The 25,919-nt window shown below is 35.3% G+C and overlaps 2 protein-coding genes across 2 annotated transcripts; one reads left to right on the forward strand and one right to left on the reverse strand.

The window, feature by feature from the left end:
- The first annotated feature begins 8,147 nt into the window (after positions 1-8,147).
- LOC136211081 (uncharacterized) lies at positions 8,148-13,591 on the forward strand. Its single transcript, XM_066002602.1, has 6 exons — positions 8,148-8,397; positions 8,531-8,685; positions 8,778-8,995; positions 10,053-10,662; positions 11,608-12,120; positions 13,189-13,591. The coding sequence occupies exons 1-6, from the start codon at positions 8,222-8,224 to the stop codon at positions 13,245-13,247; spliced, it is 1,731 nt and encodes a 576-aa protein (XP_065858674.1). The 5' UTR covers positions 8,148-8,221; the 3' UTR covers positions 13,248-13,591.
- A 4,176-nt stretch (positions 13,592-17,767) lies between these two features.
- Positions 17,768-24,687, reverse strand: LOC136211082 (long chain acyl-CoA synthetase 4-like). The gene is made up of 19 exons (XM_066002605.1): positions 24,382-24,687; positions 23,946-24,009; positions 23,732-23,821; positions 23,575-23,631; positions 22,956-23,004; positions 22,666-22,742; positions 22,375-22,414; positions 22,202-22,296; positions 21,654-21,821; positions 21,389-21,499; positions 21,153-21,240; positions 20,639-20,705; positions 20,078-20,153; positions 19,847-19,964; positions 19,471-19,716; positions 19,244-19,383; positions 18,552-18,734; positions 18,342-18,461; positions 17,768-18,129 (listed from the first exon to the last, which is right to left on the reverse strand). Exons 1-19 carry the CDS (start codon positions 24,531-24,533, stop codon positions 18,079-18,081), a joined length of 1,992 nt encoding a protein of 663 aa, XP_065858677.1. The 5' UTR covers positions 24,534-24,687; the 3' UTR covers positions 17,768-18,078.
- Positions 24,688-25,919: the final 1,232 nt, after the last annotated feature.

The following is a 25,919-nucleotide window of genomic DNA, read 5'->3' on the forward strand; positions in this document are numbered from 1 at the left end:
GTGCAAGAACAGCAAGCTTAAACACAAAGAGCATGTGATGAAGACCTAGTAAAACTCATTACCACCGGCTCCAAAGCAATTCCAGGACATAATCATAAAATATGAAGGGCACAAACAAGATATAAGGCCAATTTACTAACCCAGAACAGTAGAACGTCCATTTTCAATCTGATACACATTAGTATCCCTCGTAGCCAAAGGCTCTCTAAGCTGCAGACCTGACCGACTTCATTTCTTTCTACTTGGGGAACCCTCAGTGTAAGGAAAGTTTTCCTTCCCACTAATCGCCCTGACCATATCCATAGCAGAGTCTGTTATATCGGTGAGGAGACTGCCGAAGACATTGCCAGAGTGCAGGCCGCTGTTACTGCCACTTCCAGATCTAAGACTCATATGCAACGCGGTACCAACCGATGAAGAAGTAATGAAAAAAAAACCAGGAGGCTACCCGTCACAAGTAGATTTCGGTCGCTTGCCTCGTGTATCCCTGAGGCTTATACGTGCTGTCTGAGCTGCAACCATGGAGGGGTCAGTTGGAGTCACAATCGGACCATTAATTACGACGAGGAACACACATCCACTCTCCATAAGCCCAGACATTATTCTAACACTCGAATAAAGGCTATTTGTCCTGATATGAAATACTACGTAGGTCCACAGTAGATAATTGATCACCTGAGCACCTTGATCTAAAGTAGGAGAAAACGCCTATGGGGTCCGGTCACTATGATTTAGTGAGGCTGTTGGTGGACTTCACAACACACTCAGATGGGAGCAGACATCTTTCTCGTGTCCATATTGTCCATAGTTCATGCAAGCGACATACAATCCCCCATACTCCACATGATACACATGACCATTCATCCGAAATTGGGGAACCAATGGTTTATTCAATTCAACTTCCACACAGACACGAGCAAATTTACCCCTTGATTTTCTTACTGTATTTTATTCCACTCGTATAGCCTTTCTAATTGAATTTCTGATCAACATAAGGGCATCCTCCTGATAGTACTGAAGTGGTAATTCAGGAAACTGAACCCAAACCAAAGCAGACTCCACAACAGCAATAGACAGGACAAAAGAAGATGACCAAGTTCTGACTGTTAAGTAGTGACCCTGAACCATCCATGGTCCATCCTGAACAACATGATCCCTATCAGATAGCTTATCAAAATTAACAAGGTGGAAATCATGCCCAAGTTCCATTATGGTGAAGCTATCTTCAGTCTTCCAAATCTCGGTCGCCCGATTCCATTGAGCAATATACCCCATATTCCGGCCTATGATTTTGATAATCAGAGCTTCAGCCTAGGCTTCTGACCATTTATCAACAAGTTTTGATTTAATAGTATTATTGGGGAACAACAGGTCTACATCAACACATTTAATATGACCCATACATGTGGTTCGCAAATCAACTGGCACACAACGCGATTCCTGCATAACTTCATCAAAAACCATATCTTAGGGAAGAGCCATCAGAAGGGTTCGATGGTATTAGCGGCGACGACTAAGGGGTGGGGAACGAGGTAAGGTTGGACAATTATTTTGTTATTTTTTTTAATCAGTGTTTGACCCATTTAAAAAAAAATTAATGCATTAAAAATTTAATAACTCAATTTTAAAAGGGTATTGCTATATACCGTAATATTTTTTCCAACCACCGCACTATTTTGACAATTATGCTCTCCTCATAATTTAAACTCAAAAACCAAAACTTTTTTTCCTCTCTTTCTCTCCCAAGCCTAAAAACCCTAATTGGACCCGAGCATTCCCGAAGACCATGATTTCGTACACGAGGTAATTCTACGATATAAATTTAAATTAAAATTTTGTTTATTAAATTTTAATTTTTTTTAATTGGATTTGGCCTAAACGGGCGCCTCATGCTGCTCGTCTGCACGGCCGAACGGACGAACTGCCTGTTCGGTCGTGCGGACGAGCGGCATGCGCCGCTCATTCGGCCTACGGAACGAGTGGCATGCGCCGCTCGTTCCACCAGCCGAACGAGCAGAGCGCGCTGCCCGTTCGGCCTGCGGAACGAGCGGCGCATGCCGCTCGTTCCGCTGTCGGACGAGCGGCGTGACCTGCCCGTTCCCACCTACGGTGGAACGGTAGGCTGCCCCTTTAGGCATAATTTGCCCAATTTTTTGCATTTTTATAGGGCAACCTGTCCATTTAGCCTATACGAGGCCCGAACAAGCTCATAATCTTAATTTTTAACCCGACTAAGCCCTAAATTTATATTTTTAAATTTTTACATATATTGTTAATACCTATTATGCAACCGAATGCCATTTTTTAACATTTTTGTGCGTATTGTTAATACATATTATGCATTTTTTATATATTCAGGAACTGTTAGAAGATTGGCAACCGGACGACATTGATTACAGTTCTCGTTTTATAACGGACACCGTTTTCCCTTCGTGTGAAGATGCTGTTACTTGGGCAAAACAGGTAGCTATTCGAATTGGGTTTGAGATTACAATATCTTCGCATAAAAATGGTGGAAAGCAAAATCAATCGAGATGTTCACGGGGTGAACGCTGTAGAGGGAAAACAGATGACGCAGGGTTAATACGAAAAACTAAAACTAAAGCGTGCAGGTGTAAATTTAAGATTAAAGCCTATCAACGGTCAGACCTTACTGGTTGGGGGATAAAGGCTAAGGCTGGATTAACTAGTCAGCACAATCATTCGTTACGTGTGTATCCAGAGGGAATTCGGCAGATGAGCGGACTTAGTATCGCATCTAAATTAATCGTTCGTGATATGAGTTCGGCTCAAGCAAAGCCTTGTGCTATTTTAGCAGCCGTTAAAGAAAAGCATCCTGAAGACCACCCAACAATTAAACACATCTACAACTATAGAGATAAGATGAGGAAGGATGGGTTTGAAGGTAGAGACTTGGCTAGTCAGTTCTATCATATCGCTCTCGAGAACAAGTATGCTCATTATACGCAAACTGAGGGTGATTCCAGCGTCATTACACGTGTTTATGGCACATTCAGAATCAGTAGATTTATTCAGGACTTATCACTGGTACATCGACATTGATTCCACGTACAAAACCAACAAGTACAAAATGCCATTTGTTGAAATTGTTTGGATGACGCCTTGCAATAACAATTTCAAGATCGCATATGCCATCATTAAAGATGAGACTGAAGGAAGTTACCGTTGGATCCTGCAGCGGCTGAGGGTTTTGATTGGGTTTGATCTCAACCCGACTGTTATCGTCAGTGATAGGGAGTTGGGGTTGTTGAAACCGATTCTGGAGGTTTTCCCACATACAGCACATTTGCTATGCACCTGGTATATAAACAAGGATGTAGAAGATCGGGCGTACAGAATTATGGGAGACAAATCAATTGCCGATAAATTCAAGAATGGAAAATGGACAACATTAATTGAATCTTTATCCATTGCGGAGTACGAGGAAAATCTGGGCAAGATGCAGGATTCGATGAGCAGGTACCAAACTCTTATCTCGTACGTTGAGGAGACGTGGTTGGTGCATAAGGAGAAGTTTGTTGTTGCATGGACGAAAAAATTTCTTACATTTTGGCAACACAACCACTTGTCGTGTGGAGAGCGAACATGCGAGTCTAAAGCAATGGCTCAATACATCCACAGGATCGCTGGATACGGTATGGCAAAAGGTTCATAAGCAAATAGAAGCCCAGGCAACTCATATCAGGTATTTTCAATAGGTTCTATTGGAAGATGTTTGTATTCTTATCATGTATTTGTAAATCTCAGTATAGTATGTTTATATTCTTATTAGGTACATGCTTGAGCAGTCCAGGCTTCGTAAAGGAGTATCTTACTCCGGATTCCCCTTTAACTACCTGGTATGCAAAGTCTCACACTAATGCATGCAACTGATCAATATTGAGTTAGCTCGCATGGGAAGTTTGAGCCATGAAGTGAATGCGCGTTGTGGATGTGTATTGAGAACCTCTCATCAGATACCATGTGCATGCGAGATCAAACAAGCTTATGAGTCTGGCGATATGATCAGTGTTGAGAGGGTTCATGTGTTTTGGAGAACACTTTTGATTAATTATGGTCAGACTCATGAAACTGAAGGGTGTCATGATCAGATAGAGGATCAGAGATATTTTAAATCCTTAGTCGACCAGATCTCTAAAGGTGACCTAGCCTTGCTGCGAAACATTTCAATACTTATACATGATCAACTACACCCTGATCAAGCACATTACACCGAACCTGATGTGAAAATTAACGTTCGAGGATGACCGAAGGCGGGTAAATCTACAAAACGTATGCCTAGTGCCTGGGAATACAACGAAACTCAGCGTGGACGTGCTCGTTCTAGTAGTTCGTCTATGAGCCGTGGTAGAAGTGGTAGAAGTGGTAGGAAAATCTCTTCATCATCTGTCCATAATTTTGCATCCTCAGGTAATACAGTTTTGCAATATCTAATTCATTTACACTTAACATAAGTTATGTGCGGTTTACAATATCTTATTTCACTCAATGCAGATGGAAATACGTATGAAGTTAATGATTTCGTTCATTCTGACAAAATAATTTGGATCATTAAGCCCTACATTGAAACATATTGCGACGTAGTTGGTGATGGAAATTGTGGCTTCCGTGTTGTTTCTTCCTACATTTTTGGCACCGAAGAGAAGTGACAATCAGTTAGGCATCACCTTAGGAATGAAGTAATTGCTAACCGTTCTCGGTATGAATCTGTGTTAATTGACGGTGTTGATGCATCAATTAATAGAATCAGTTGAGACGGTGGAGCTTGTTCGCAGGAGCATTGGATGCTCGCTTATGATGACATGTTTCTGATTGCTACATTGTACAATGCTGCTGTAATTTTTTTCGGTTACATGGGTGGAAATAACTCTAGTTTTTGTGGTACTGTTTTACAAGTGTATGCCCCTTCCACTGCTACGAGACCAGAACGAGAGATCTGCATAGCTCATTTGGGTACGCACTGTCGCCACTATATTCGTTTAAATTTATCTCCTAATTTTCCAATCCCTCATGTACTAGAATGGTGGAAGGGGCACCATGAACGTAGCGTTGAAGGGTGGGATCGCATTTATGCAGCTAGTACAGCACAATGGACAAGACTGGTTCAACTTAGATCTGGATAGCTTTATATGCGTTACAGGTTGATTCTAGATAACAAACAGTTGCTGTTTTGATTCAGTTTTGTTTATTTGAGTTACATGTTGTGTCTGTAATGTGTCTACATTGATCTGTATTGATCTGGATAGATTTATATGCATTACAGGTTGATTCTGATTGATTCTGGATAACAAACAGTTGATGTTTTGATCCAGTTTTGTTCATTCGAGTTACATGTTGTGTCTGTAATGATTCTACATTGATCTGTATTGATCTAGATAGATTTATATGCGTTATAGGTTGATTCTGATTGATTCTGGATAACAAACAGTTGCTGTTTTTATCCAGTTTTGTTCATTCGAGTTACATGTTGTGTCTGTAATGTGTCTGTAATGATTCTATATTGATCTATATTGATCTAGATAGATTTATATGCGTTACAGGTTGATTCTGGATAACAAACAGTTGTTGTTTTGATTTAGTTTTGTTCCTTCGAGTTACATGTTGTGTCTGTAATGTGTCTGTAATGATTCTATATTGATCTGTATTGATCTGGATAGATTTATATGCATTACAGGTTGATTCTGATTGATTCTGGATAACAAATAGTTGCTGTTTTGATTTAGTTTTGTTCATTCGAGTTACATGTTGTGTTTGTAATGTGTCTATAATGATTCTATATTGATATGTATTGATTTGGATAGATTTATATACGTTACAGGTTGATTCTGATTGATTCTGATTGATTCTGGATAACAAACAGTTGCTGTTTTTATTCAGTTCTGTTCATTCGAGTTACATGTTGTGTCTGTAATGTGTCTGTAATGATTCTATATTGATCTGTATTGATCTGGATAGATTTATATGCGTTACAGGTTGATTCTGATTGATTCTGGATAACAAATAGTAATTAACAACGTACTTATAAAATTAAAGTACTAAAATATCAAGTACATAATAAAAGATATTATCTGAATGCCAAAAAGTACTAAAATGCCAACGTCCATATACTTATAATAAAAAGTACTAAAAACACAACCACAAATCGCTTGCTGCTATCTGAAATTACAGTAAACTCATTTGTTATATTCGTATATTTTATAATAATCACGAATAAATCACATAATAATAAGTAAATTTAAATTTCTCACCCGAAGACGACCCTGCTGTAGAAGCAAAACGTCCGTCATGACCCCTCGGTATGATCTTAGTAGGTACTGGCACAGAGGATGAACTCTGAGGAGGCATAGAGTCAGGTCTGTCCATCTCTACAGCATCCGCCATCTCCTCAGGCTGTGCCCTCTAGGCATCCCCCATCAATATCTAGTCCGCCCGTTCCCTCCGGGCAGAGGCAGTCACAATACGTGACCTTGTATGTCTCTTTCCAAAATGGGCCTCAACAATATCAGCCTGTAAAAACCAAAAACATTTTACATATATATATGCAAATAACGCATTTTTATTTAAATATACTCAATTTCTCGTTTTTCGGTTTTTTAATACTTGGGCATTGCCATAGGCCGGGTCGAACGAAGTTATTTAAAAAAACAAAATTTCAGGCCGAATTTTGCCTAAACAGACCGCCGCAACCGTCCGGCCGCTGGGCCGAACGGTTGCGGCGCTCGTGTCGGCCATAGGGCCGACCTAGGCGTCGTTCTCGTTCCGCCTTACGGCGAAACGGGCAGCGCGCACCGTTCCACCGTACGGTGGAACGGATGCGTCGCTCGTTCCGCCGTAAGGCGGAACGAGCATGGCTCTCGTTCTACTGTACGATGGAACGATTGCGCCTTTCGTTCCACCGTACAGTGGAACGAGGGCGCCGGTTGAATGAACGACCGTGCCGTTTCCACCACGGGTGGAAGGGGCAGTTCGTCCGTTCCACCCGTGGTGGAAACGGCACGGCGATTCCGTTTAGTGTATATTCATACGGTTCCGCCTCCGATTCGGAGGCGGAACCCGTGATTTCTGAGTAATTTTTTTAAAAAAAACTTACCGGAGATTTCATGAAGCCTTTACCCGCTCTTGGCTTTGGCGGTATGTTGTTTTAGGTCGGGTTTTTTGAAAAACCAAAAAGCTAGAGAGGATTTGAGATTTTTGAGTTTTTGAGTTTAAATTATGAGGAGGGCAAAATTGTCAAAATAGTGCGGTGGTTGGAAAAAATATTACGGTATATAGCAGCCCACATTTTAAAATTTTCAATGGAATAAAAAAACCATTTAAATCTGATTAAAAAAAACCATTTACATCAAAACATTTAACTTAATATTTTAATTTAAATATTATTATATAATATTTTTAAATTAAATATTTATTTTTAATAGTTAAACCATTTTATCAGTTTAACATTTATTTTCTCCATTTCAAATTAATTGTAATATTTGACCAAATCACACGTATTAAAAAAATTAAGGAAATGATTGATTTACATTAAAATCATGTTTGACAAATAGTTGTTAGTTGTTAGCTGATAGCTGAACCTTTTTTGTTAGCTGATTTGTGAAAATTTATTTGGTAAAATTTAACTGATTGCTAATAGTTGTTTGTGTAAAATGACAAATAAGGACATGATAAAGTTTTTATTTAGAGTTAGATGGTAGTAAATAGGAGTAAAAATTTCCACGAGATGATGTAATAAGCTAATTGAAAAAGGTGCTAAAATGAGGTTTTCAAAATTAGATTTTTGGAACCAATAAACTCTTTCAAACCTCTCTCCACCAAACATTACTATTAGAGTTTGACTAGTCAAAACCTATAAAATGGTTCAAACTTCTAATTTTGTTCCAAAAAACTTGTTACCAAACAGGCCTAAATTTATTGAATCTAGACTAAAATACATTTATTTTTCTTTATTAATAATTCTAATTTTCTTGCCACCTATAAAATTAAACCAATCTCCATATATAAAAAAAACTTAAAATTGTCAAAAGTGTAATTAATATTAAATTTATTAATAAGTGTAAAATTTGTCTTGAAAACCAAACCTTATAAATAATATAAAAAAATTGAGACAATTATTTTGAAATCGAGGGGTTAAAATTCAGACTAATAACCAATTTAGAAATTAAGAGAAAAGGAAACTGGAGAGAGCTAATCTGGTTTGGCAATGGAATCAGAGAGTCGATTGGTGCGGATGTGCATAGAAGTAGCCTGTCAAAGCAAAGAAACGGTGGAGATATGGAGGAGACAACGGCGGATTCTCGAGCGGATCCCTTCTCCGTTAGCCGACGCTATTCTCCGCCGCCTCCTCGAACGCCGCCTTCTTTTTCCTTCTTTGCTCGAGTAAACCCAGATTCGTTTGATCTTATTCCAATTAACCACTGTTTACTTCCAATGTCGAATTGAATTGGGTAAATGTAATTTGTTTGCGATAATTCAATTGGAAAGATCGATTGATGTTAGTTTTTGTTGATAGAGTTTTCAAACAAAATGTGGAGACGGTTGATCTGAGAGCTGAAAACACAGTGGATGCAGAGTGGATGGTTTATTTGGGAGCTTTTCGTTACTTGCGATCTTTGAACCTTGCGGATAGCCCTAGAATCACGAGTTCTGCCCTTTGGGCGTTAACTGGTATTAAGTTTAAAAGCATTTTTGTTCATTTGTTGTGTTTTGTTGTTTACCTGAAATTGTGCTGATAAATCATTGAATATTTTGATTGTTAGGGATTAATTGTTTGAGAGAGTTGGACCTTTCTAGATGTGTTAAAGTTAATGATGCTGGCATTAGTCATCTTCTATCAATTTCAACATTGGAAATACTGCGAATTTCAGAAACAAGTGTGACTGCAAAAGGGGTTGCCCTTCTCTCTTCACTTAGAAATCTTTCTGTGTTAGACTTGGGTGGTTTACCTGTTAGTGATTCAGCATTGAGATCTCTCCTGGTACTTCTAATTCCTTGCTTCTTTCGTTTTGTTAAATATTTCACATTGATTAACTAGTGAGCCATAAGGCATAAGGCACTTATATATATATATGAGGCAATCCTCCCATTTGAAGTACATTTTTAGTTGGCGTTAGGCCTATCTTTACATATTATCATATACATTTACTCCAGTATTTACTTGACTTTCTAGATGTCTTTGAAATTGAGCCTGAGGTAGGTGCGATAAATACCCTACATTTGCTAATTAGTAAGCCATAAAATAAAACCACTTGTATATGCATTAGTTGATAAGTGAGCCATAATGCCACTTATATGATGGAGGCAACCCTCTCCTTTGAGGTACCTTTTTGGTGGACTCTTTACACATTTCAATGGTTATTGTTACAGTGCGCGTGTAAAATCTTGGATTTGAATGTCAGAAACATACAATACAGACTATTAGATTGCATGGGTATTATTCTCAGCTGCTTTTGATGGAATTTGTTGTCCAATTCTTCTCCTTGAAGAGTATGTTATGAGTTGTAATCATGGAGATTTTCAAATTTCATGTTCTTAGTTGATTGCATACTACTACTACACTCAATAGTGACTTTTCTGTCTTCGTATTGAATGTTTAAGGCCTAATACCTCTCTAGCCCCCAAACTTATCTAGAAAAGTCTAATGATCCCTCCAACTTTGAAAACGATCGGTTAGCCCCTTGAAGTTCCATAAACTCACATGATTAACCCCCTAAGTCCCAAATGGCAGAGCAAGTGGAGGGACAAGTTGAAACGCACATCACTTTAAGCAAGTTCAGGAGGGCAATAGGCCACTTTAAGCAAATTCCAAGGGGCAATAGGTCATTTTAAACAAGTTTAAGGAGTTAATCAGTCATTTTCAAAGTTGACGGGGAACAATTGGCTCTTATGGCCAACTTGGAGGGACAGTGTATGTATTATGCTAATATATTATGTTCTGGAGGGTTGCTTTATAAATTATAAGGCATCATTTCTAGTTATCCTACACCCTGTAAAATCACAGGTTGAAATGGCTGTAATTTTTATTGTTCTTTTAGGTATTGGCAAAGCTAGAGTACCTTGACCTCTGGGGAAGTGACATATCTAACGAAGGAGTCTCTTTGCTCCCTCTGTTTCCCAGGCTGAGTTTTCTCAATCTTGCTTGGACTTGTTTCACAAGGTTGCCAAGAATATCATCTCTTCAATGCTTAAATTTGAGTAACTGCACAATTGAATCTATACTCGAAGGTCTCGGAGATAAAGTTCCTTTAACTAAACTTATACTTTCTGGAGCTACATTTGCAAACGAGGCTGAAGCATTTTTACATATAGAACTCAGCTCAGTATCTTTTCTGGACGTGTCGAAATCGTCCCTTCGAGAATTCTACTTCTTACCGTCTATGAACTTGCTTGAACACTTGGATCTTAGCACTACCATGATGGGAGATGATTCAATTGGACTTATTGCATCTATAGGAGCCAACTTGAGAAATTTAAACCTCAGCAAAACAAGAGTTACTTCTGCAGGAATGGGAATTCTGGCTGAACAACTCCCAAAGGTTGAATCTTTATCGCTATCTCATGCTCCAGTTGATGACTTGACCATCACATATATCGCCATGATGCCTTCTTTGAAAGTTATTGACTTGAGCAATACAAACATAAAAGGTGTGAACCCTGAAACTCAACTTTTTCTTTCCTTCATAGGAGCTTTTGGTTTCCATCATATATATAGAATAATCTCAGTTTAGGAGTTTGAATCATGTGGTAGTAATCTAGTACATGTTCCTAGTTATTAGGCAAAAGGTGGATCTAACATGCCAAGGGTCCTGGATCCTAGGTGCAAGGAGTAGGAGCGCGCTTGAGCATCATAAATAACATTTCTGAAATGCAACAAATAGTCAAATACTAAATCATATCCAATTATCCATAATCGTAATCATAAATTCTTGCATGAAATAAATTCCAAATTAACTATCAACTCTTCCATAATCATAACTCATTATAATATGTAAATATAAAGACTAAACTCCAATCAAATCCTAAGTTAATTAACTAATAGTCTAATAACTACTTTTCATCAAGACTAAAGTCACCGTTGCCCATATTCATCGGTCATCAAAGTCAACACCACCATTATCATCATCTCCAACAGCAAATTCATCTTCAAGGTTCTCAATTTCATCCTCTTTCATTTTCAAGTTACTCATCTAAAAAGCCAAATTCTTCTTCCTCCCCGTCTCTAATAACTATAGGAGTTCTTTCTCGAACACTAGAAGATGGTGTTTTAGCCTTCTCCTTTGGCCTAGTCCTAGTACTTGAAGTAGAGGTATTCGTGATAGGATAAGCACTTCAACGGTAGATGATATAGATAGGGAAGTGCTGAGATTGAAACAACCACTTATTAACATGGAACCCCAAAAAACTTTATGGCTAATAAAATTGTGACTAGGTGTACCTGCAAGGCGCTAGGCTCACCAAAGTGTGCGCCTCTTGAACAGAGCTCGCCTTTTGGCTTCTCGGGTGATATGCCTGAGGCGTGCCATCAATAACTATGCATTTTTGGTCATGTTTTGTAACAACTGGTGAGATGTTTTCTTATTGTCATTTCAGGTTTTATCTACCAGGAAGGTGCAAAGACAAATTCAATTCCTTCATTGACAGCTTTGCAGAATCTCAACAGTTTGCATAGTTTGAATTTGGAGAATACCCAAATCAAGGATGTGGCTCTAGGCGCTGTATCAACGTTGCATCAGCTGAAAGATGTATCTCTCAGAAGTGGTTCACTTACAGATGAGACACTTAACCATTTCTCATCTCTTTCAAATTTGACAAATCTTTGCATTTGTGATGCTCTGTTGACAAATTCTGGGCTAGATTTATTCAGTCCTCCTTCCTCACTCAAACTTCTAGACCTAAGAGGTTGTTGGCTTTTGACGGGGGAAGCCATCTCATTGTTTCATAAGAAACATCCGACGTTCGACATCCGGCATGAACTCCTTGTGGTGTCTTCATCGGAGCAAAGCTGCTCTAGCCATCATCATCCATCACCATCAAAAACTCCTACAAGACCTTCACCACAAACCCAGAAAAATGGAGGGACCTCTTTGCCTCTGCATTATATAGGTTTTGAAAATTTACTACTACAGTACTTCTCTTGTATTATTATTGGAATTAAGGGTCAAAATGGCCCTGAAGTTAACCAAACTAAAGTTTAGGCATCAACTCGGCCTTGAAGTTGACAAAAATTGACAAATTAGCCCAAATTTGATAAAGTTTTAGGTATTGAAGCGTATTGCAGTTGGACTAATTTGTCAATTTTTGCCACCTTTAGGGCTGAGTTGATACTAAAACTTCGATTTCGTCTAAACTTACTATGTTTTATAACTTCAGGGGCCATTTTGACTCTTAATTCATTATTATTGGCTTAATATATACCTAGTATCTCTGTACATGTTCAGAAAAGCCAATGTCCTATACTTTGGGAACATCTTATTTACATCTTGAACTTGCTTAAAGTGTGACCGATCGATTATCTTATCTTTCTCCAAAGTGTGACCAGTCGATTATCTTATCTTTCTCCAAAGTGCGACCGATCAATTATCTTATCTTTCTTTAAGCGACTTATTGACCTTGAATTTTCTTAAGGTGATTCCTGTACTTGCTTAAAGCAATACACACTTCAACTTGTCTGAAATCTCCCCTTACTCTCTCACGTGGACTTGGAGGGTTAATAGGTCACTTTAAGCAAGTTCAGGAGGCAAATAGGACGTTTCCAAAGCATGTGGGCAATTGATTTTTCTAGATAAGTACAAGGGGCTATGAATTTATTAGGCCAGTAGTATAAATTACTTATATAAAAAATCAATTCGGCTCCTGAAGTTGGCTAGTAAGGTCAAATTTAGGCTGAAACTAAGTTTGGTATCGATTTGGCTCTTCAACTTGGCATTTAAGGTCAAATCAGCTCAAAATAATACGTGTCAGTATATGATTAGTAGTTATTTGACATGTGTCACTTTCTCCTCGCATGTCATTTTGAACTACTTTGATTTTAAACGGCCACGTTACTTAACTAAACTAAATTAATCTTACTAGTTAACTTTAGGGCCAATTCGTAGTTATTGCAACAGTTTTTTACATCTAGAAGTGATTATGATTTTCAAATTAATTGTTTTGACTCATTTTGTAATGCAGATCAGAGATTGAAGTACAGTAGAGAGGAGTTACTTGCATTACAGCATCGATCGGTATAGGAGTCTTGCAATGACGGATTCAGGATTCGCTGTAAAGGGTGTTATCGTAATTTGTAGATGTTAAATTGATATTTTTTTAGTGTCGTTACATAAAAAAAAAAATAAAAAAAATAAAGCACCGCTCACCGTTTCAATATTTTCCGGCGACCAATTGGTGTTCAAGCCCCCTAAACCTCCTTGAATCCGTCCCCGTGTTGATCAAATTTTGTGTGTGTTATAATCGTGTGAACCCAATCCCGTACATGTTATTTCTGAATATTTTTCGTGGATCAAATGTGGCTTCATTATCTGTATAAATTGTGATACTTAAAAATATAAGATGATATATTAGTAATTTTAAAATATTTGTGTTACTCTGATTATCTAAAAACTTAATCTAAGATTTATTTATCAAAATTTTGATCCGTAAATATTATTGTTGGGTTTGTGTAATTCGTTCAAGGGTCACTTTGTAATTTTATTATCTTTATTTAAAATGACATGAAATAGAAGAGTTTCAATTGTGTTCGTAAATGAAAATTGTAATTTTTATACAAGGTCAAATTTACTCTAATTATTTTGCGAAAATGTAGATTTGTTCTTAACATATGAAATTGTATAATGTTGCTAAATAAGATCAATTTTACTCGCATCTAATAGAAAATTTGAACCGACTGATTTAATAGGTATTCAATGTCACATCGGATTTAATTTTTAACTAAGTTTGTCGATAAATTGATAAATTGCATTTTTCTGTATTTTGGTAAGCTGTCCATGACTGTTTTAAAATATTTTAGATTTCTTTTTGTGATCTACTTGTATTGACAGATTTAGATATTGACATTTTGGTAGGTTTATAATTTTGTTAGCAACAGAATAAATATTTTAGATATAATTGATATTTGAAAGGTTTAATATAACAGTTAAATACGGTAGTGCTCACCTGGACCTTGAATGACCAAATGAATTTGGTTATTCACAGTTAGATTCAAGTTTATTAGAATCATGTGGTAGAGATTCAAATCATCCTAAAGCTTAGATTGAATAAGCTTGGATCTAACGATAAATGACCAAATTCATTTGGTCATTCAGGGTCCAGGTGAGCACTACTGCAGTTTAAATAGCGAGTCAAATAACAGTAAACTAATATGCTTAATTTTTTTTATAGATATTGGAAATGGTAGAAGTAAAAATTGTATCATTTTGTATATTAGGGGTAAATTTACATGTCTAGAAAAACGACAGAAGTAAATTTAAACATTAGTCCTATTTTAAAATGCTTGTTTCATTTTGAATAATTAAAATAACATTTGAATTTATCTATATGATCAACATTGATGGTACAAATATATAATTGGAAAATTTACATAAAAATCTAGTTTTAAATAATTATTTACGGTTTTTGTTATAGTTAAAAATTATCTACAATTATATTAAGGAAATAATTTGAATTATATCAAATTAAATAAATAATTATTTTTAATTTATTTTAAGTAGGAGTTTAGAATATATATTTTTTTAAAAAGTAAAATATATTTTTAGAATATAGGACTTATGAATTGGGATCTATAATTTATAAATTAAGGATTAAAATATATTTTATTTTTAATATATAACAAATAATTACATGTTGAAAATTAATTTTGATAGTATAATTTTTGGTAAATAATTTATTCGTCCATTCCTTTTTATCTAACACAATGTTTAGTCTTTCTATTTTAAAAACACGTTATAAAATCTACATCTTTTGAGAGACTATTTAAAGGGGTCCTATAATTTAATTGTAGTTTTATAATAGTTGATTACTCTTTTTATTTTGTTGTTTTATTATTTTATAAGATACAGAGAGAATGAGTTATCCACAAAAATAAACACGAAAATAAAAGTCAACTGCATTGACAAATTCAAATGTTTATTTTATTGTGACAAATGCAAATATTAAAATGGTTTAATATATCAAGTGTCTCGTTGACTATCAATTTATTTAAAATAATTTATTCCGCTATTTGAATTTATTTAAGGTGATTTATTGATCTGAATTTGCTTATAGTTATCTATTAGTCTCTAAACTTGTTTAAAGTAATATATTACAATTTATTTAAATATGTAAAAAAAATCAGAAGTTAAAAAATAAATGCATGGTTCGCGGTTCTAAATCTTTTAAACAAATTAATTTTGTATTTTTTACACTTTTATGACGTTTTTATAGATTTAAGAACTTAATCATTAAATTTTATACAAGTTCATAAGACTAATAAAACACTGACCTGTTTGGTAGAGAGCTTTTTAGATTAAAATTAGAGATTTAAGCCACTTTAGATGTTTTAACTACTCAAACCCCTAGCTAGTAATAGTGATGTTTGGTGAAAGAGGTCTGAAAGAGTTTATTGGGTCCAAAAACTAATTTTGAAAAAATTGGTTTTAAGAGCTTTTTCAATTAGTTTATTGCCCCGTCTCTTTGAATGACATTTTTACTCCTAATTACTACCATTTAACTCCAAATAAAACATAGCAATAAAATATGAATGTCTTTATTTGTCATTTTACACAAATAACTATTAACAATCAGCTAAGTTTTACCAAACAAGTTTACACAATTAACTAGTTAAATCATCTAACAAAAAAGTAATTTCCAGAATCATGCTGGAAATTTCCAGAACGCTGGAAAAATCCAGCATTTTTTTTCTTCCAAAATAGATTTTCCGAGCATTCTTTTCAAGATATCCCTGTGCCATGTCATCCAGTTAACAGATTCCATCAATTTGCCTTAATTTTGATAACAACAACAATCATAGAGTTGCATTTGTAAAAAAAAAATACCACAAGTACCCATCTGCAAAGCCGCGAAACACAAATGTATATATAATTAATCCATTAAAATATTAATTGAATAATTCAAATATGAGCATGACATTCACAAGATCATGATAAGAGTTGCAAAAGTCTCCTAAGCTTCCTTATTTTCGAGACTCCAACTCTCTCCAAGTCACAATATTTAATGGAGGAACAAGTCCCTATCATGCTGCCTATCAACAATGGCCTGTTTGGTAAAGAGCGTTTTGGGATAACAAGAGCGGTTTTGACCAACTTTAAAGGTTTGACCATTGAAACCGCTAATTGGAGTGTTTGGTGGAGAGAGGTTTGGGAGAGAGTTTTGGGATGAAAACGCTAATTTAAAAAAAGCTCTTAAAATGAGTTTTTTCAATTAACGTTTTGCAATATTAAAATTAATGGACTTCTTTAACCCTAATAAATAGACTCCCTCTTCTCATGCGCCAAAATTAATTCCCTTATTCGTCTTTTTGCACAAACCGCTATTATCAATCAGCTAATTTTTACCAAACAAGTCTACACAAACAGCTAGTCAAATCAGCTAATGTAATCAGCTAACAGCTAACAGCTAATTCCCAAACTGGGCCAATATCTAACTTCTCATTATATTTTCTAATAGTTTTGGTGTTGATTTAAGTGGTTAACCATCTCAAGTTGTTTATAAGTTAAAAATATTGACCCTGTTTGGTAAAGAGCGTTTTGACCAACTTTAGTGGTTTGACCACTGAAACCGCTGATTGGAGTGTTTAGTGAAGAGAGGTTTGGGAGAGAGTTTTGGGATGAAAACGCTAATTTAGAAAAAGCTCCTTTTAGGAGCTTTTTCAATTAGCATTTTGCAATATAAAAATTAATGGACTTCTTTAACCCTAATTATTTTATGTATATTTTTATGTATTAAAAAAAGAAATGCCCTTATTCGTCTTTTTGCACAAACCGCTATTATCAATCAACTAATTTTTACCAAACAGGTTTACACAAACAGCTAGTCAAATCAGCTAACAACTAATGTAATCAGCTAACAGCTAATTCTCAAACAGGGCCATTGAATTCAAGCCATAATGTAAACAATAACAAACTTTAATTGGGATAAACGGGCTAAAAGGTACACCTACAAATCTCGGTCGGTAATCTTACTGAGTTTGTGAAAAAAAAAACATCTACAAAAAAACATTAAGTGTGCTGTTTAACATTGTTTCATATTCTAAAAACAGTTTTTCAACTTTTCTAATTAAAAGCAGCGTTAATTAGTAAAACTGATATTAGTAAAACTGTTTTCTTTAAAAGCTAGAAAAATTGCTTGTAGAAAAAGCTAGAGTTTGTAGCTTTGGAGGATTTCACAACTTATTAGAAAAAGTGATATTAAGTATTTTTGAACAAAAGTAACCTTGTAATATAACTTAATATATTTTTTCTTGATTTTTAGAACTTTTATCATATATTTAGCCGTTTCTCACCACTTATATAATTATTTTCTAAACACTTATCAAGTTCCACAAATCATCACCGTCTATATGCACAAAGTAAAATAATGTCAACAAGATTTTTTTGTTAATTATTTTATTGTTTTACTTCAAACAGTAGACATAAAGTGTTCGGTTAAAATTAAAAACCAACTGTTATTAGCTATTTTGTAAAGAAAATCACCCAATATCTACCAACTTCGAACAGTTAACAACAGCAGATGAACCATACAAACTCATACCAAAACGAAAACAAATGGTACATATTTGAAAATTGGCAAATATAAAGTTCTATTGAAGTACATAACAAGAGGTCTATTCCCAAATTAAAGCACTAGAAAATATGAGTATATGATGTTTGTATGAACTCCATTTACATGAACCTCTCTTTTCTTTTTTGTTCTGTTGGCCCTTCAAATACACTACAATTTGGCCTAGAAATTGCAATGTATATATGAATAACCTTCTGTACATTACATTCACTAGAGAGAGAAACAAAAAATAATTTAAAACAAAAAATACAAAAACTAGTCGGGAACGTAAGAAAGAAAATCCTCCTCTCATGCACTCGGCTTCATTGTCACGCTTTTGTACATGTTGTCGATAATGTTCTGCGTGCACAAATTCACGATCGGTTCAGGAATTGACACAATACATAATATAAAGATTAAAGGGGAAATTCTAATGAACACCCGGTGTTCGTTGGTTTTTGCTAACACCCCCCACTAGGATTGAGCCAACGGGGGGTGTAATGAACACCGGGTGTTCAGTATAAAATCTCCGATAAAAGACAGAAAGTCTGAGATAAAGTAGGAGGTGAGACCTGATAGTGTTTGAGCAGCTGAGGCCTCTTTTTCTTGTAGGTTGGAGTGAGAAGGTCGCGTTCGATATCGAATTGTACGGGGTCGAGATGAACGGCTTTTATAAGTTCAAAACCCTTTAGCTGTAATACAAGTAACTGTTAGTTTCACAAAAAAGTACAAGTAGGTTTGTATGAGAATCAACTATCAAGTAATAGAAGCAAAGGGGGAACCTTTTTTTCTTTGCCGGTTTTCGTTAGTTCTCCGAGTACGTATTCTTTTGCCTTGGGGTTTTCACATAGAGATTTGAAGTCCCCACTCACACCATTCTCTTGTGCCCAGTTTTCGAGTGCTTTCTGACTCGGGTTAACAACAGCGACAAGGCATGATTCGAAGCTGTTCCCGTAAACCCATATCTGAATTCGATAAAAAAAAAAAAACAATGACTACATAAGCTTTGGACCAGTGCATATATCTCAAGCCATAGTAAAGAAGACAATTCAGAAGATAGATTATAAATGTCTGTGGAGCTATCAATTTCTAACACGACAATACGATTTGCAGAGACAGCCCGCTGGACACATCATTTTGTGCCATTTATATCATATATTCAACACGATTATGACATGATAACTCGTTTTGACACCCCTACATCTTTGTATCGCACCCTATACTAGCCACCATGCATTATGCAACAATTTGGAATACAAACTACTACGGATTAAAAGGTATATAAATATTAACGAAATCTGAATACGTAGACTTGAACATAGATTGGAAGCTAGTGAACATAATTTTCATTATGTGCACCAAGTCATCAACCATCAGAAACGGTATGAAGCTCAATCTGTATGGTAGTCTAATGTAATGTTTACGGGACAAGAAGCACGTGAAAAAGCAATCATTATCATTGGAAAAGGCGTACCGACTCAACAGGAGAAGCAAGACCAAAAATATTCTCTAAGTTCTCTACTGCAACATATTCTCCTTGTGCAAGTTTAAATATGTTCTTCTTTCGGTCAATAATTTTCAAGCTACCATCTGGCTGCCATTCACCAACATCCCCTGATGCAAAGATCAAATAGAATACTAAGCTAAGGAATGAAATAAGGGACTAACTAAAGATCAGATAGAATTTTATTGTAGGCAAACCTGTGTGGAACCACCCGTCAATAAGGACCTCCTTTGTAAGGTCTTCTCGTTTGTAGTAACCCGAAAAGATAACTTTCCCCCTTACGCAAACTTCTCCACGTGGTGTGCTCGAAAGAGCATCGTAATTCATGTCGGGAACTGATTCCAGGCATACATCCACATTTGGCACGGGTGGGCCGACAGTGCCGAGCATTTGCATTTCATTAGGTAGTGAAACAAATGTTCCTGCACATGTTTCGGTCAGACCTGCATTCACACACAAAATTATCAAGTCCTGATGACGGCAAGTTTATATCACAAACACAGTAAATATTAAAATGGGAAAAGAAAATCAAACATACAAAAAACCAGCCAGCAAATTATATTCAAAGCATACCATATCCTTGCAAAACATAAGCACATGATACCACCCGTAGAAAAGCTTCTACATGGGAAGCGAGAGGTGCAGCTCCCGATAAAATAAGACGTACTTTTCCTCCCAAGCCTTGTTTTACCTAATGGGAAAAAACAATGAGATTCGGAGTATAAGCAGGGATTTGCAAACAAGCACTTTTGTGTTACTTGAATTTTGTGTATAGGAGAAAAGGGAAAGATGATCATTTATTACCTTCTCAAAAACAATTTTGTCACAAAGCGGCGATGCCTCATCATGTGCATGTCCCTTCTTCATAGAACTGAATTTGCTGAAGTAATTATCGACAGACCAATTAGATCAGATGGCCAAAGAAAAAATAGGATTATAAATGAAATGGACTTGTGTAATTCCCTTGGTGAAAATTAGGAAACTGTGCCCGTTAAACCAAATCTTCCAAGCAGTACGTCAAATAAAGAATCAAACGAAAATAACTATCAGGAATTAAATATTAACTTGTGAAACTCCAAAATGTGAATTTCTTTCAAATCTACAAGTATGCTATAGCTTTATATCTCAATAACCTCATCCTAAAGTGTACTTAGGCCACATGTTAACGAATAAATAAAGCAGATTCCAGACCACATTGATGGGAGAAAAACAAGACTAGTTAGCAATTTTATAATGCATGAAATATCGTCCTTCCATAAGGGGAGAAAATAAGAAGGGGAATAGGGCTTTCATTTTTCTTTCTTTTATGTGGAGGGGAAGAACTGTGAAAATGATTCTTTATGGATATGAATGTATAGGACTTACTATGAGTATGCTATATTGAACAATTTTTGCTTCAAAAAGCTGCCTGAAGAAACTTTCTGTGTCAAACCTGAAAAAAAAAAGACACCAGTGTTTCAGTTAAATGATATTCATGTAGTGATATAAGTACATCAGAAAAATAGACATTAAATAACAACTTCAGCCAATTTTTTGATTGAACAAGTTGGAGATATTATTCATCATACAGTTAGCACTTCAAGTAAACATAAAACTAAGTTGCCAGCAAAGTATGAGCTTGCAATTTAAGAGCCATGTAAATGTGGCAACCACTAATGGAGAAAAATAAGTCTGCACAACATAGAAAGGGGTCAAAAACCGAAACAAGTGAATCAATCAAGTTTATGCCCTGATCTCTAGGAGAATGTGTTATAAAATACAAAATTTGACAGATCTAGGAACCATAAAGGCGCAAAATCATCCAAATACAGGTATATAAAGATTTATCTCCATGTGCATATGTATATTTGAAGACAAGCTAAAATGAAAGAGCTCTAACCTGCATATATTCTATCTAATACACGAGGGACAGCACAAAAAACAGTTGGTTTCAGCTCCCCAATGTCCTCAAGTAATAATTTGACATCCTGCAAGTTTTGAGGAATAAAGATGGTTGAAGTCATACATACAGATTTATCATCAGTTGCAGTAGATTGGCATCCCTAAGGTGAAAAAAGCATGTCCCCTTTAAAAAGAGGGAACCAGAAAGGAAGGAAACTAGTGATCCCAACTTACCCCTCGCCAGAACCCTATAGAGGCACCGTGTGAAATAAACAACTCCTCAATCACCCGATCAAAGATATGAGCAAGAGGAAGGTAGGAAAGAAATACATCCTTTGCACTCAACTGTAAAGTATTCACAGATATTAGGAAAAAGAAAATTCATAGGTAAACGAAAAGGAATTGCTATATATATAGTTAGAGGAAAAGCGCTAAATGAATTTCACGGCTGTTTCAAATTTAATGTTCATGTTGTTCAATAAAGGGAAAAGGAAATTACCGCTTCATTCACACTCTCGAGCAGCCTATTTACTCCAGCTATAAGAGAAACAATACTTTCATTTGAAACCAGTACTCCCTTTGGATCACCAGTTGTTCCACTGGTGTACATTATTGTACATATATCACTTTTCGTTTTCACTGGTAATTCATATTCTTTATTCTCCCCCTGCGAGAAATAGTCATTAAATCCCATCTAAAGCCATTTTCCCAAATAATAGGTCAACCACATAACCAAAATATTAAATGAATGAAGGGAGCAAAGGATGGAGGAAACAGCTCCCTCAAGAAATGTGATTAATTATCATTGAAGAAATCATTTCAAGAAACTAATCTGAAAGTGTGGCAATGAAAAGTAAATACAAGAAATTACTTATTCCAGGGTATCAAAAGCATAAAATCATCAAATGAATAAAATTAGGTAACTGTTCAAATTAGGTAACTATTCTACTACAACTATCTACTTCAAGCATCACAAATTTAGAAATATAATATCTTCCACAGAGCAAAAATAATTATCTCAAAACATATTTAAATAAAGTAGCTTACCAATTTTAAGAAATCCTCCCAGGAATAAACTGCTACACCTAGCTTCTCAATCGCTTCTCTTTGTTCAGGTGCAACCTTGCCAAAGCTCACAATTGCTACAAAAAGAAATATTTACAATCAGGCATTGGTGACACATATGAAAGGAAAACAATCTTTTAGTGACATTAACTTACTTCTTATGTAAGTTGCAGAGCCTGGGAATGTTTTTAACAGCTGAGAGAAGAAAAGGAAACTACATATAAGACGAAATAAAATAAAAAAATCTAACCACTTGGACAACATTGAATGCCCCTTATTTCAAAAAATAGGAATCACCAGGGAAAAAAAATACATCATTTCGGAACTACTACGCCAACTGATACTTCAATTTTTCTTCCAGTATTTATTCAGTAAAAGCAAATAATGATAACTCCTCCAGTACATTCCCGCTTAGATTAATATGTTATTAGGCACATAGAATATACCTCAGGAATTTTCTTTTCTTCTACAAAAGCAATTGAGACCTCAGCATGGCTTATGATATACTCCACAGCATTAGCACCTAGAACATGAATTAGAGGAGGTAAACACTAATTATGCACCATGGCCAGAGAGGTAGGTATGTATGAATTGTATGCATAGACAAAAATAACGAAAATTCTAAAGATGTAATATGAGTTAAAACCCATCATAGAGCTAAATGCCATTCTTTCCTTTTGGGTGATAATCACCTCTTAATTTATATGCTTGAATGTCTATGATAAAAAATACATACCTAAAGTATCATACAAAGGAACACAATACAGCCCATGAGCATTGCAGGCCTGCACCAATATATAGAATTAGTTAAAAACCTGGAAGACAAACCCAAAAATTTAGAACAAGAGAATACACCCAAAAAATTGAGGATGGGGCCCATAGCATTGAAACAAAATTATAAGATGATTCAAATAGCTATAAATCAAATTTATACAAGCATTTAAAACCTAAATATGACTTATTTTCTGCTATCACATTTAGAAGTCCCCTGGCCTACCCATTTTCTAATAAAGTAGTACAATAAGTTTCTGGAAGATCATACACATCCCATAGAAAAATAACAATAAGAATACAGGGGGAAAGTTGGTAAATTGGATGGTTTTAACAGATTATGAGAAGAACCAATATGCACAAAAAACAATCAAGAGAGTGATGAAAAATTCAATAAGGCCAAACCAGTTGAATAAGACACAATCTAGAAAGAACTGGCCAAGAAACAGTTAATGACGAGATAATTAAATTGGCAATCTCTATTTCCCACCAACCCAAAAGCTCCTTCTAGATTGGTAGGTTATCAATTTGCAACAAATATTTCATCTCAAACCAACCAACCAGAAAAGACAACAGTTAGTTACCTCCATGCTTATTATCCACTCTGAGGAGTTGGCCCCATAAATTCCACATTTGCCTCCCTGCAGATTAGGAAAAGAAATTAATAAATTCCAAAACTAAATTTTACAAGTAACGAGACTCAAAATTTGATTAATTTTTTTTTTAATTAAAGCTACTAACAGGTTCAACACCGCAGCTCCGAATAGCATTCCCAACTTTGATCACCAAGTCGTATATTTGTTTGTAAGTTTTCCACACGTACTTACCAGCCTATCAAGACAAAAGGCAAAGTCATCACCATCATTCATACTCAGATTTATAAAAATAAAAAAAGAAACACAAAACGCACAAAAAGACATAAAACAAATATCCAGAGCAGAAGAATCAAAATTACCTTCCCATTCACAATCTCCCTGTTACCAAGCATAAGATTATTGGGATACTTCTCCACGCTCATGCTGCATCACAAGCAGTAAAAACAATAAAACACAATCAGCAAATACGATCAAATTTGGAATAAAATTATCACTTAAATGCATCAAATCGACTAAAATGGCACAGCTAAACTTCCAATCAGCTTCCATATACTCATAGAATCACTACCAATCTATTTCCTCTTCAAAAAAACACTAATACTGCAATTAAAACCAGATTTCTACATTAAGCAGAAGAGATCAACAACTAAACACAGAGCAGCAAGTTAAAGAACAACGAACGAACTCTATAACGAATTGAAAACGAAAAATTAAAAAAAAAAAACAGTATGTAGTTCCGAAAAATTGAGTTAACTTAAAATTTTCTCACGAACCAAACAGAAAAAGAAAACTAACCGGAAAACATCCCAACAACTATCCATTCCAGGAATCGGAGCAGGAAATCCATCCTTAGCGAAGATACTACGATAAACAGGACCGACAGATGGCTTCCCATCCTTAGCTTCCTTGGCTTTCTCGACCTCAATAAGATACTTTCTCTGCGCCATTGACAGATTTTCTTTCTTCCTCTTTCACTCTGAGTGAATGTGTATCTGATTTTCCGATCAAAATCTACTTCAAGTCCTCTCTCTGCCAAAGCAACGCAGCGATCTACGTATAAATACGTGTGGAGGACAAAGATAAGAACGTGTAAGATGAAACTAGAGAGAAGAGGGCTTAATTGCACAAATATAAAAAAAATTAGGTGGTTGCTGCTGCGACTGACCGGAAAGGTCAATTTCGGAATTTGGGGAATTTTTATTTTATGAAAATTAGTTTTTCCCTTTTTTGACTTTTTTAAGAGGGTAAATTACACCCATGGCCACTGAACTTTACCCATTTAACATTGTGGCCATTGAACTTCAATTTTTAACAGTATAGTCACTGAATCTTACACTTTTTAATGTTGGTGGCCACTCAATGCCTCTAAACGACCGCTGATGGTCTGAAAATTAAAAAAATCAAAGAGTTAATGATATTCTAAGGAATTTTAATTCTTGAAAATTTTCGTTTTGAGGTCATTTAGGTATTATTTGGTTAGAAGAGCTAATGGATTTTTAGAGAGAGAAAACTCTAAAAAAAGTGATTTTGGAAATAAAAAATATTATTTCATGGTAAGTATCGTTGTGAACAACTTTAATTCTTGAATATTTTCATTTTGAGATCGTTAAAAGTCATTTTGAGAATTTAGTTAAAGTTGAGTGGCTATCAGGTTAAAAAGTGTAAAGTTTAGTGGTCATACCGTTAAGAATTAAAATTCAGTAACCATAATATTAAAATGGGTAAAGTTCAGTGGCCATTGGTGTAATTTACCCCTTTTTAAGAGATAGAATTAAGAACTTAAAAAAAAAAAGAGATGGAATTAAGAAAATTAAAATCTAATTAGGTTTCATAAAAAAAAAAAAAAATCTAATTAGGTAAAGTTTGGTCAACAGCTTTTTCTATTAATTACTGATTTATTAAATTATTACATTAATGCAACTGTATTTAGTTATAGTGCCGTAATATAATTAATGTACATATTACTTGTTTAACCTAAAGTTGTATTCATTAAGTCTTCCAACTATATAAGGTTTACAAATATGTACATATTATTGCTTAAAAAAATTATATGTACATTAACTTAATGATACTTGTGTAAAATAACGTCAATCGGAGTTCTGTCCTGTGAGGTGCTGTTGGAATCGGCGTGGGATACTTCGATGCTAAAATCAGTATATTACTGGAGGAGGATAAAAAAAATAATAACAAGAATTATTATATGAGTGAGTGAGCATACCTAGAATACCTTGAGGATGAGGTATTTATATCGATTTAGTAATCTTTGAGCATTGATGATGTTGTATTCGAACAGTCATATCATTAATACTCTTAACGACTATTAATTGCCTTTT

The sequence above is a fragment of the Euphorbia lathyris genome, chromosome 1 (assembly GCF_963576675.1).
Source record: "Euphorbia lathyris chromosome 1, ddEupLath1.1, whole genome shotgun sequence".
Classification (NCBI taxonomy): Eukaryota; Viridiplantae; Streptophyta; class Magnoliopsida; order Malpighiales; family Euphorbiaceae; genus Euphorbia; species Euphorbia lathyris.

Coding starts and splice junctions, on each gene's coding strand:
- LOC136211081 (XM_066002602.1), top strand. CDS start 8,222: ATGGAATCAGAGAGTCGATTGGTGCGGATGTGCATAGAAGTAGCCTGT. Junction 8,398..8,530: donor CTTTTTCCTTCTTTGCTCGA/GTAAACCCAGAT, acceptor TTTTGTTGATAG/AGTTTTCAAACAAAATGTGG. Junction 10,663..11,607: donor GAGCAATACAAACATAAAAG/GTGTGAACCCTG, acceptor TTGTCATTTCAG/GTTTTATCTACCAGGAAGGT.
- LOC136211082 (XM_066002605.1), bottom strand. CDS start 24,533: ATGGCGCAGAGAAAGTATCTTATTGAGGTCGAGAAAGCCAAGGAAGCT. Junction 20,154..20,638: donor TTCAATATAGCATACTCATA/GTAAGTCCTATA, acceptor TAATTACTTCAG/CAAATTCAGTTCTATGAAGA. Junction 18,130..18,341: donor AGCTGCTCAAACACTATCAG/GTCTCACCTCCT, acceptor TTGTGCACGCAG/AACATTATCGACAACATGTA.